Raw genomic sequence first — 12836 nt, forward strand, 5'->3', positions numbered from 1 at the left:
TTGAGCTTCTGCTGACATTTATACAAGCAGATTCTGCAACTTCTGTTACAATCCACATCCTTGTTGCTCAGAGATGAGTTGCAACAGAGCCATGAATGCTGCCTCCATGTCCTTTTTATTAACCAAATTATTGACCATTAAAAAAACCTCAGCTTTTTATGTTAAGCTAAAACACTAGGATGTCTTGTTAACATATAACTTATGCTCAGCATCTGGTTTATCTCTAGCACAGATGGGATAGGGGAGAGGGCACTGGTGTTGTGTGGCCTACAAAGAAAAAACAGCATTATCTTTAACCTACATCTCACATGTTAGCATTTAGTAATAGCAAGAACCTAACTGTGTTAATTCTGCAAATAGTAACATGGCATCAGGATCTAGCACAGACCAGAAATTAATGGTTATGGGTAAAACACGATCTCTGGCCTTTGCTGTGAAGATACAGGCAGGTCAGATTTCACAATCTATTTACCGAGTCTGTAGTTCACAGACAGGGTTTTTCTCTTCACAGCAACATGATCAGAAACTGGCCATACACTGATCATTTGCAGAGGTAGCAGACAGACAGCAGCACTTGAAGACTTCTAATATTGCGAGGCAGAAGTCAGATTTATCAAGGTGTGGGTTGGTTTTATTTTTTTTTCTTTAAGGAAGAAAAAAAACCTAGTGTAGCAGCATTTTCAGACTCCCCTTTAACCAGTTACTTCACTACTCAGTGCAATGTATTGCCCTCAGCATTTTTATCCCAAGTACTAAAACCACTCTGGAGGTCTTTGTTAGAAGCTTGAGAAGCAACCAACTGTAAGCACAGCTATCAAGTGACAGAAAACCTGGGGGCTTTTACCCTTTAAGAGGCTTCTTTGTTTGCTTGGAAAATTTCATGTAAAGTTGCATGTGACTGTTTCTGATGCCAGCTAAAGATTAGTTTCCAGGCTTTCTGCATCTTTCCTTCATATAGAAAGGCAATGAAGCTCAGCTGTACCTCTGAGACCCAGAAAATGGAAATGGCACCAGCAACACAAAGACCAAACTGTTAGTGGATTACACACTGGAAAGGGCCCATTTGTGAAAGAAAAACACAGTGTTCATTTAATGAATTAAAACTGCTCTGGAATAAGGTAAATAGGCTGTTGCGGCAGGAACAGACACACCAGACAACAAAATATTATTCCAATCCCTGTAGAGAATGTTTCATTGACACGTTCAAAAAGGGGGCAGGGAAAGTTTACCATTTTTCAGTATGTGCAAGAGAAATCCCTTTTCTAAGCCACAACACAAACCTTTTTTAGGGATCTTATTGGGGACATCCAAGCTTTGTAAGTCCCTCATATCACTGGACAGCTTTCTTTTTAAGCCAACCCCAGGTAAACTGGAGAGAATAGCTCCCAAAGACTTCTTGTTGTCTTCAAAATAGAGATCCAGAACACGGTGGGAAACAGGAGAATCAGTGCTTCTAAATACATCAGATTCTTGGGACGGGGTTTTTGTTAGCCTGAACACAGTATCCTAAAAAAATTAAGAACAGTTATATACAGCATTACACAATTTTGCTTTTGTTTTGGATTTTTTTTTTTTTTTATTAGCTGTATACATCACCAATAGGTGAATGTCCCTACAATGAGCAAGGGAGAAAGGTCCATATCAAAGGCAGCAATCTCCAGTTGCATAAAACAGGGCCACTTTTCTCCCTACAGCTCCTGTCTCTAGAAATTATGTTCCTGTCATACTAAAACGCTGAGCGGAAAAGAAACGCCCACAAGTATAACTGACCCCCACATGAAGGCATCACATTGTTTTCTGAAGCAAGAGTTTAATTCTCTTATTCTTCTAAGGAAGTACATCCCAACAAGGGATCCAACAGCAATGGAGAAAACAGGCTGACCATGAAAGTACATGCGAGTGCAGACAAAGACAGTGTCACACAGATCAGACAGAACCTTGTGTTACTATTGGTATTTTTATGTTGAACACTTCTTACTTTACCTTTGAGGACCCAGCAACAGAGCTATCTTCCACAGCTGACTGTGTGTTTATGCTACTCAGAAATGCAGGTTTCAATCTTGTATAAGATGTTCGACTAGAGAAAGGTGCTGTTAGACTATCATGCACATTTTCAAAGGCTGGGAAAAACATCTCACACATTATCTAGTCAGTTAGAGAGAAGAAAAAAGAAAAAATAGTAACAATTATGACAAAGATATTTATGTTTGTATGAACACAGATACACAAACTTCACAGCTTCTGGATGTCAAAAAGCTTCCGACAACCAGGACATCCCGCATTCCTCAATGCTCAGGAAACCCTGAATGGCTGTCCCCACCACGACCACAGACACATCCCAAGGTGCTCTTCTGGTGCCCACCTCCCTTCCCAAAGGCTTCTGCACCTCAGGAGTACCTGGGGCAGCACACTGTTGCATTCTGCCCCTACCCGTTTCCACCATGACCCTCAGATCCCTGCCTCCACAAGTCTTCATTCTCTCCTACCAAGACCAGCTGAGAGGGGTTTAAGCTCTCCTCACGCCCTGCATCCATCTCCTCTACCGTCAAGCAGACTTCTCCCCTAGCTAAAAGCTGTGTAGAGCCTGTTCCCCCTCTTACCAGTCCCCACCAAGTGCCATGTCAAATCCCCATTTCTTTTTATAAAAAGCTGCCTGTATGGTCACAGAGAACCAGAAGATGGTTGGTTAGCACTAAGTGTGTTTAACTTCCCACAAGGGACAAACTGTTACAGATATTGCAGGATTTTTCCAGGACAGAGCAGCACACAGTTCCTGCTTCTCAATCCTCTGCCACTTCCCACTAAAAAGTGGGTTTTCTGGTGGGCACTAAAATTAGCAGCCTTGAGCCTATGAAATCCAGATGTACTCAGATCTGGCTGACATACTGCAAGTGTAATCTACAAATGACAGTGGCCAAACCTACAGATTTGCAGTGGAATTCACAAATACACATTCCCTCTGGTTGAGGAATCAACCAAACCCAAGAGGCGCCTTGCACAGCACAGTGCTAATAAGGTTTACTGGAGAACCTACTGAATCAAATTATCTTTTGGCTGTTTACTTTCACTTAAAATAACATGAATTTTACTTGGCTGCAGGAGTAAGAGCAGCATGATGGCCAAGAAGTGGCCAGTAAATACATTTTGTACCTTTTGGGCTTCTTTCTTCATTGAGCTCCATTCAGGATTTAAGGCAACACAATAGAGAAACTCCTTCAATGCTTCCTCGGTCCTTTCCAATCCAGAAAGAGCTTTTGCTTTCACATAATGGCCCTGTTCACACAAAGGAAACATACAGATCTAGAGATCGTTTCTGAAGTGGCAGCAAGACACCAGCAAGCAAACTTGGAAGTTCAGCCACTCTGCACGTGAAGAATAAGACACTTTTTGAGTAATGACCTCTCTGACACATATGACTAAAGGAAAGTCAGTCCCTTTTGCTGAAAGATGATCCCCCAAGAACCCACTGCTGCATCACCCCCTGCCAAAGACATCGCTCTTTTCCTCAGGGCGGACCTGATGCAGAATGAAGAGGGGTATTTGTCTCCCACCAGGGACCGAGACTACTACATATCCCACCAGGCTCAATACCCCAGAGAACAGTTTCACATACCAGGGCAAACTTAAGTAGTGAAGCTGCATGGGAAAGGCAGTGGCATGGGGCAGGCTGGAGGTGGGAGCTGCAGAAGCAAAAGATTTTATGTTCAAGACACTCTCATCTCCTCACGAGGATGGAGATGATTTTTCACCTATTTTATTTGGCTAGGGAAGACCAACAACGTTATGAATTTAGGGCAACTTACCAATGCTTAACTAGAAATCTTTCAGCCCATCCTACTCCCACATACTAGAGTAGCACATCCCTGGCCAAGAGGTATGGTAGTCAGCTTGGGGTCAAGTCCTACTTTATCCCCACAGATATCAATTTGCAGTTCAAATATGACTATGAAAATTACTTCCTTAACAATGAAAAGAAACTAAGCGTGTATTTAAACATTTGCCTCTTGTTTGTTAGACAGAAATGCGGTCTGCAAGCCCACTTCTGATCCACACGTGTATCTCTAGGCTGTGCTGAAAGTACAGTTTCACTAGTCTAAGAGATAAGCAGATGCACTTTTCTATTCTTCATACTAACGCCAAAAGATCCGGTACCACATAGTCTTCCTAAGCAGTTATCTCCCTCACTCTTTCAATATAGCCCTTCGAGCTGACACCTGCTAAAATCTTTACCTTTCTACTGTTAGAAAGAAGGCGGCTTGTATCAAAAGCAAGTAACAGGCACTGGGTAGGACAAGTTAATTAATGTATGTTACTTGGTAACCTGAACAAGAAGTCTGAGTATACACCAACCTCTCAAGGTGAGATACGTTCTTCTTCTCCTGAGTGCAGTAAGAAGAGAGGTACTGTAAGGCCCAACCCTGACCTTCTTATCTTGATGCTTGGAAAGCCTCTGTAAAACCTTTTTAGACAAGTCCTGACATGCCCGACTTGGCTGCCAAAATTACTCCACTGCACTGTGAAGGCTACAACGCTGTTTGGCCTCATCCTCTGGGGCCACAAGAGCAATTTCCTTATCCAAGCTGCAGGAGAGAACTAAGCTGGGCTATCTACAGACAAAATCATAGAATCACAGACCTAAAGATACCTAAAAATACCTAAAGATCCAACAGCAGAAGTTCAGGCCAGGAACTAAAGGCCCCTACACTTCAGAGACTACTGCTGCCACCTTCCCTTTCCTATTTTCATATGGCCTTGACAAGCACTGGGTTGGAGGGTAAGGTCCAGGCAGGAGGGCATCTGTTTCTATCTGCCACATAAAGTACAACTGGAAATTTCTCCCTGTCTCGAAGACTCCAAGGAGCTGGTTTTCACAGCAACTAAAACCAAACCAACTTGTCTACCGTTGTAATGACTACAGTGGACCCAAGAACTTCACCAGTATCTCATCAAGCCATGACAGTTATTAATAAGCCAAAACGTATCAGTAAGAAGCTTGCCTCCAAGGAGCTACTCCCATGACAAGTTTTATTTTATAGTCTATTTTTAAAAATTTTATTATTTTTTTTTTTTAGCTACACAGTGCATGTTTGAGCTAATCTCTGCCACTGGATGAGAGGATGCAACATACAAAACAAAGCAAATGCCCAGGATTCCTGGAGAACATGGATTCTGGATCAGCACAGCTTACGTGCAATTTCTCACACACACAAGTGAAATGCATCTGTGACACTGCTCGTTATGTCATGATGACAAATTTCCTTTTCAATTAGCATTCTTCAGAGATATGATTAATGAAATCTCTATTTGCCTACAACTGACACGCATCACATTTCCATGGATTCAAGGAAAAACAGAGAAGACAATTCAAGAAAACATCTGAATGTGCGCAATTCATCTTTCCGCCTCTGCAGAGAAACCCAGCCAACGCCACCCAAGATGGATTCCTGACTTGATGAGAAATGATCCTGGACAGAAAGGCAAATTGGTGGAAAGAAGATTATGAACTGTTTTCAAATAAGAAAGGTTTTAATGGGTGCCAAGACAGATAGCCTTCAGAGACAAGTATCTAACTTGTCAGAAACTAGATGCTGCAAACAGCACCTCTCTGCTCACCCCAGCTGCAGAGACCTAGCTGCAGCCCCCCGTGCTGAGGCAGGCGGCTGAGGGGTTCGTACAACACCTCCTTAGGTTTTGCAAGGCAGCCACAATCTGCCTGAAATCCTGCCCCAGTTCCCTGTGCTACCCTCTCCAGGAAGCACGCATGGGCTCTATCCACTCAAACCTGTGCTGCAGTTTTACTACTGATGGGCGAGGGACTGACTGGAGATGTAATTCTAGGTGGGGAGCGCTGTCAGACGCCCAGTCTAGCCTCAGGCAACCAGCAGTAAGGACAGGCACCACATGCTTCTTCCTTCTCTCTCATAACATCTTTTCTGATGCTTGCTTCAGACTGCCCACAAACCAGCGCTCCTTGTAACACTTCCTTTCATTATGAAAAAAAATTCCCAACCCCCTTACTGAATCACCATGACGCATGCAGGAATTGCAGAGATGACCTCTTAGTATTAAACAGGGAGAAAAAAAAAGATCCTGAAATATAGTCTGAAGTGCTCCTCAGAAAGACACACTGGCCAGCAGGCTGTCAAAGCCACCCACTGCCTGGGACACACCATCCCAGAGGGACCTGCAGGGCCACACTGGGCTGCCAGACCCAATTCTGCTGCCAAGCTGCAGCACTAGCCCTATCACATTAATAGGCACCAGCACAAAAAACCCCACATCACCCAGCCGCCCACCACTGAAATCCCACTAGCTAGAGACAGGATAAGGACCTTTCAGACTTGTGCTATGAAGAACTTAGCTTTCAGTATACATTTCCAGTCCTGATAATGCCACGATCTTCTTCCAACAACACCTTCAGCAGCACTATCCCCACCACAGACAGAAACCTCAAGAACAAGCAGTTTTCGTTTTGGTCTTTATGACATGCAAGCACCGTACCGCAGGCCAGTGGGGTTTATTTCGGCAGAGGACATCTGCGTCGTGAAGAGCTTGCTGGTAGTTTTTCATCAACATACAGAGTTCTGCTCGCTGTGCTATTAGTGAACACTTGCAAGGAGCTGGAAGACAAAAATGGTTGCAAGGAACTCCATTAAAAGAAGTGCTAGGAGGTGTTAAATACAGTAACCTAATTTCCAGAGTAACCTAAAAAGCATTACTGCACAATGGTTGCATTTATACTCTCCTGTAATGGGAAAAAAGGCAATTCCTTCCTTCTGTAAAACATACTCTTCTCAGTCTGGTAGCAACCTCTATTTTTTATCTAGCAGGACAGATTTCATATTCACACACAGGATGCCACCTGCTCTTTCCCCCACCTTGCTTACAGGACACTTAAGAAAGCAAAAAGAAAAAAGCCCCAAATGTTTCTCCCCCCAGTGTGGCTTTGCTTGAATGAAATCACTGACACAGGACTTCCATTAAATGTTCCTGTAAGCCACTCATTAAGAAAAATGCATGCAGCTTTCACATTCCATATCCACTTGTGGCCTTTGCCCTCCTCAGGGCAGGTACACATGATCACACACATTGCCTCAGTACCCATACACTCATGTGCAATTCAGTTTGCATGGCTTATGAACATCTCAAGCATTATTTATTCGATTCCTTTCTAAGGTCTATACAACACACTAAAGATGGAAATCTTCCTCCAGCATACAATTCCATACAATTATTAAAAAAAAAACCAAAACAACCAAACAACCCTTGGCTGATCCATGTTCAGCTTGTCCACCAGGACCTGGACCCTAGGTCTTTTCTGCAGTCCTGCTGTCCAGCCCAGCCCATCCTGTCACACAGGGTAATTGTGTCCCAGCCGCACTTGCCTTCGCTGAAGCAGGCAATCCTGGTCAGCCTGTGCTCCAGGTTATTGGCCTGAATGGCAGCCCTGCCCTTCAGCACATCAACCTCTTCTTCCTCCCCCAGTTTGGTGTCATGGATGAACTTGCTGACAGTGCATTCTGCCTGCTCATGGAGGTTGTTAATGAGGGGCTGACGCAGTTCAACACCATTACCAACACCTAAGCAATGCCACTAGTAGCCATCTGCCCAGCAGCCCTCAAGCATTAACCACCACCCCATGCCCCTGATGGTCTAGCCAGTTGTCAAACCTCCACCTCTACTTCCCCAGCTTCGCCAGGAGGACACTGCAGCAGGCTGCATCAGCAGCCTTGTAAAAACACACTAAGCCCCAAACAATGCTCCGTCTTTGTTGCTAAAGCTATCTCATTTTAGGAGATGAGATTCAGGTGCAAGTTGCTCTTGTTCACTCTTGACCTTCATGTGCTGGGAAAGGCCTCCAGAGGGCTGGAAGCTGTCTGCCCAGAGGTGTCAGCTAAGTGCAGTAACCCTTAGCTGGTTAAAACTGTCATCACTGGGATTAAGCTTTAGAAAGGCTTCAAGGTATGCTGAGAAACAGCACTGCCTCATTTCTACGTGTCTTAAACCACCTCCAAGGTAGCTCTCTCAAGACTTTTCCCCTAGGAAAAGTCGCCTCCTGCATGTCCCTATGCAGGACTCCTCTCCATACCTCTCCTGCTCTCTCTAGCCTGCTTTGGCTTCACTGTTTGCATCTCACTTCAGCACAAGCTCCTGAACACATCCTCAGTAAGAGCGCATTGCCCATACAAAGCCTGGGCACACACACGCGGGTGTATAGACACACAGAACAAGCACGTAACTGCCACAGGTGCCAGCACGGATTAAGTTCAAGCCCCTACGAGGGATGGCCTAAGATCACATCTCCATCCTGCCGCCTCCTCCCCTGAGCTGATGCTGGCGCTCGTGCAGCACACCAGGCTCGCGTGGTTGCACAGAGAACCAGAACAAGCAATCAATTGACTGGAAGCTAATTCAATAAAAACAAATAAATAAAAAGATTTAAGAGGATCAGTTTCCCCTCAACTGGTTCACTGCACGGCCACACAAACGCCCAGTGCCAGGACAAGAGATGAGAAGGAAGGAAGCAGTAAGAACTCCTGTCTCTTTTGCCTATAGCATGGGTTGATGCCAGACACACTAACTGCAGAATGACATACCAGGGGTGATGCTGCCCCACTGGTCCCAGACTGTGATGGCTAGAGACTACGCCTAAAATAAGGAGTTCAAAAAAGGCTAGTTCACACTGTGGGGTTTCTGTCATTTTTTTTGTTTGGTTGGTGTCCTATGCAGACTTCTGCAGTGATCCACGTTTCTAGCTGGTATCTTAGAAAGATTGCAAGTCAAATGAAATCAAAAACAATTAACCTATTATCTTCAAAAACAAGCTTTTTTTACTTTCAGAAGATGCTCAAATACGAAATTATTTAATTTAGCTATGATTTAAACAATCTGTCTTCTGTCTGTATTAAATATTTATGCATACTCTGTATTTCCACCATCGTATCTGCTGCAGGGTATTTATGCAGTGTATTTCGAGGGAGGCAGGCCTCTCGGGAGCCAGGCAGAGTGCTGGGTGGGGTATTTTTTGGCACCACAGGGAAAAGGAAACAGTGTAAGATTAGGGGGCAAGCAAGCCAGCTTCCTGCTTCTGTTCACTACTGCACATTTCAGCCATGCTGACACTTCCTAGCGCTTTTCAACACACAATTCAGCACAGTTCACACATTCATCAGACTCAGAGAGCACAGGTTCATCTGCTCTTTTGGGGGATCTTGTCTCCACTGCGAAAGCTTTAACCAAAGAAAGCCACTGCGGTGCACAATGGTGTGGCAGAGGCTGCAAGTCCTCCTGAAGCAAAGTTCAAAGGCTCTCAAAATTTGAGGGTAAAAAAAAAAAAAAAAAAAAAACAAGCTACTGAAAAAACCCAACCCCACGGCAAACTAGAAAGAGCTGCATGTATTCAGGGCTTGTACCTTTTGTTCAATAAGTCTCAATCATAAAGCATAAGGTGTGTCCCATCTTAATGAGTAACTGGCAAAGAATGTTTAGTTAACTGAGAGAGAAAGGGGATTTAAGAACAAAAAGCCACACACCAGCTTTGCTAGAGAGCAGTGTTTACGAGACTATACTATAACAGGTTTTCTATAGTGAGATGAAGCAGCCACACAAGATGCCATAGCTGGAGAAGTGTCCAGCCGCCTCCATTCAAGCTCACCCCACTCACTGACATAGCAGTACAGCCTGAAAGCTCACCGGCTCTGTGACCACGCATCCCTTCATCCCTGCCAGTCTCCAGCTGCATGTGGAACCATCCCAGGATGGTCTGTGGCTGGTCTCAGGGCAAGGCGAGATGGACTGACACCTCATATTCTCTGTCAGTGGAACTGTGGCATCAGCTGGATGACTCCAGCTTACGGTATGTGCAGAAGTATGAAGAAAAAGTTAATATCCAGCTACAACCTAAATAACCACAGGGTTTCTATAAGCACCATGATATCACAGAATCAACCAGGTTGGAAAAGACCTTTAACATCAAGTCCAACCTTTACCTCAGGACTGCCAAGTCCACCACTAAACCATGTCACTGGGGGCCTCATCTACATGGTTTTTGAACACTTCCAGGGGTGGTTTTTCCACCACTTCCTTGGGCAGCCTCTTCCAATGCCTGAGCATGCTTTTGGTGAAGAAATTTTTCCTAACATCCAATCTAAACCTCCCCTGGCACACCCTGAGGCTGTTACTTCTTGTCCTATCGCCTGTGTTGTGAAAAAAGATTAAGTCACAGAAGGTGGAAGAGGAAGACTCAAGGACATACAGAGTTTGTGAACACTGCTATATGCTGGCATGCTATAATAACTGTCAAGTTTATTTGGGGAAAAAAAATGTCACACGACAGCTGATAGTTTGTTTTAAAATAATGCACCCATTCTTTCTTCTGGAGGGTGGAGGGGGGGAAGGGCAAAGATTTCTTTTATGAACCGATTTATTATTTCGGGCCAAATTAAAAGATAAAAGCATAGAAAATTTTACTGTTTCCACAATACCAGCAGATGGCATTTCCTGAATCAAACTCTTCTGGGAGCCTGCAGCTGCACAGCAAAATTTATGTCCTTGTCAGCATTAGGGATCCACTGCTGAGGCTCCCAGGATCTGTGGCTCCAGGCAGGCGGGACACAGAGACTTCTCCAGAGCTGCAGGTCCTGGGAGCCTTCCCACACAGCTCCTTCCCTCCCAGCCATAATCCCAGGGCATCAAACCCTATCGTCGGCAGCATCCACAGCCAAGGGGCTTGGTGGATCTCTACCTCCTAGAGCCTCCTTGGGACCACCAAGTACTGCCTACCTTGAGTGTGCTTGCCAGCACAGATTTTCCAAAACCCTGAACCTTCCACTCACCACCTTTGCACTCTTCTGCAGCTGTTTGTTAGATTGTGCTGTTACTTATGCAGAAGCTAACACCCAAAATTGCTTTTCCAGATATGCCCAAGCATTCAGATTTTTTTTTTTAATAAAAAACACCCCAAAAACCTCTGCTGTTTGAGTTCGTGAGGCTGACAGGAGAACAGGACTCCCCAAAATCTCCTTGTGCCAGGAAGGCAATTAGATCAATTAAAGAATTCGCCAAACTGACCACAGATGACGATAAAAGTTTTACTGTAATAAACTACCACTCAGATTTATTCCAGGAACTCAGCACAGAAAGAACAAGCTTAAAGTTGCTAGAACTCCCTAATCCTCCTTATCTGATGTTTCTTCCTAGAAAAGCACGTTTTATTCAAATCTATTTCAATCCTAAGCATACTTCTTGGATGCATGAGCAGAACTGAAACAGCGTCATCACAAAAACACCTTTGTGTCTTGCTAGAAAGAGTCAGTCTACACAGGTTTTCAGGGGAAACCTTTTCCACATTTTAAAGAAACTTCTGCCCCTTGAGAGAGTAGGAAAGAAATTTGGCCTGTTTTGTTATATTACACGTTCAGTTATGAACAATTCAGTACTGAAAGCCTTTACATAAGGTTAAAAAATAAACTTTTAATTTCAGTGGGAAACTAGCAAGATGCAGTAATTAACTGAAGAGCAAGCTAGTTTTTCTCCTCCAGCCTTCCCACAAGCATGACAAGTCCATGCACAGGGGCTGTTTGGTTGGGAGGGTGGCATAGAGGGAGGAGCCCACTTGATAAAATAATTAGCAGAAACAGTAAAGACATTCAGGACATTAAAATAAAACTTCATTCCACAGCAAAGATGAAAACCGGGATCAGCTTCCTAAACTGATTAAGAGGAACAATGCACATGATGGCATACTTGGGATGAGCAAGACCACATTTCCTCACTTTTTAATTTGCCTTAATTGGATTTGTGGCTGCCTTTTCCCTGGAACCCAAAAAAAAATCTGGAGAGGGACTTTTTACAAGGACATATAGTGATAGGACAAGGGGGAATGGCTTTAAACTGAAAGAGGGGAGATTCAGACTTAATACAAAGAAAAAATTCTTTACTGTGAGGGTGGTGAAGCACTGGAACAGGTTGGATGCCCCATCCTTGGCAGTGTTCAAGGCCAGGCTGGACAGGGTTTTGAGCAGCCTGGTCTAGGGGAAGGTGTCCCTGCCCATGGCAAGGAGGTTGGAACTACAGATCTTTAAGGTCCCTTCCAACCCAAACCATTCTGTGATTCTGTGGTTAATAACTGTTTTTTTCTTTTCTTTTTTTTTTTTTTTTTTTTTTGCAAAGTTTTCTGAATATCATGGCTTTTTACTCCCTGCATTTACATCACTGGCAGCCGTCAGGCAGTGAAGTAACCAAAGACCCCAGAGGAAGCATACAAAAGGTTTGAGTGCACAGAGGATGCAAGGAAAGATGCCTCTTGCTTCGTTAAGTCCACTCTTGCAACCAAGCACCCTTCCACTGTTATTACGAAGCAGACACTTACAAACAGTACTCTGCAGGCAGACGTAACATCTATTTTCACCAGGTGACCAAAGCTGGCAGACACAGTAGAGTACAAGTTTAGGAGCTCTTGATAGAGGCTGCAGTGATGAGGACCAGCAGTAAGAGGCACCACCATCCTCTGCTCAGAGCCTGCACCAACCAGACAGCAGCTGGCTTGCAAGTGCAAAGACCTTCCTCATCCATGCTCATGCTGCCCACAGCCAGTGTAATGAAACACGTTACCTCCTCTGATGGAGACAAGATCCACCCACTTGCTGCTTTGCCCTGCAGCATGCTTACCTAGGCGCTCTCTGGTCTGGAGAACACAGGGAGACATGAAGAAACTCCCTTGTATTATTACTTTGACTGAAACAAAACAGACTGGGGACAGATGAGCTGGATTATTCTTAAGAACTTACAATTTTAAGACTGAACTAACTTCTCTCCAGGCCTCTGTATTTTGCTGT

General features: G+C 44.3%; 1 protein-coding gene across 1 annotated transcript in view; it reads right to left on the reverse strand.

Annotated features, from left to right (window-relative positions):
* The window catches only part of LONRF2 (LON peptidase N-terminal domain and ring finger 2), a 35419-nt gene that overhangs the window by 13225 nt on the left and 9358 nt on the right, over positions 1–12836 (reverse strand). Inside the window, exons 2-5 of the mRNA XM_030476874.1 lie at positions 6502–6620; positions 3151–3273; positions 1984–2145; positions 1281–1506 (exon numbers count right to left, since the gene is read on the reverse strand). Coding sequence (XP_030332734.1) covers positions 1281–1506; positions 1984–2145; positions 3151–3273; positions 6502–6620 — 630 coding nt within the window. The remainder of the gene's footprint in view (positions 1–1280; positions 1507–1983; positions 2146–3150; positions 3274–6501; positions 6621–12836) is intronic.

This window comes from Strigops habroptila, chromosome 2 (assembly GCF_004027225.2).
Source record: "Strigops habroptila isolate Jane chromosome 2, bStrHab1.2.pri, whole genome shotgun sequence".
NCBI lineage: Eukaryota > Metazoa > Chordata > Aves > Psittaciformes > Psittacidae > Strigops > Strigops habroptila.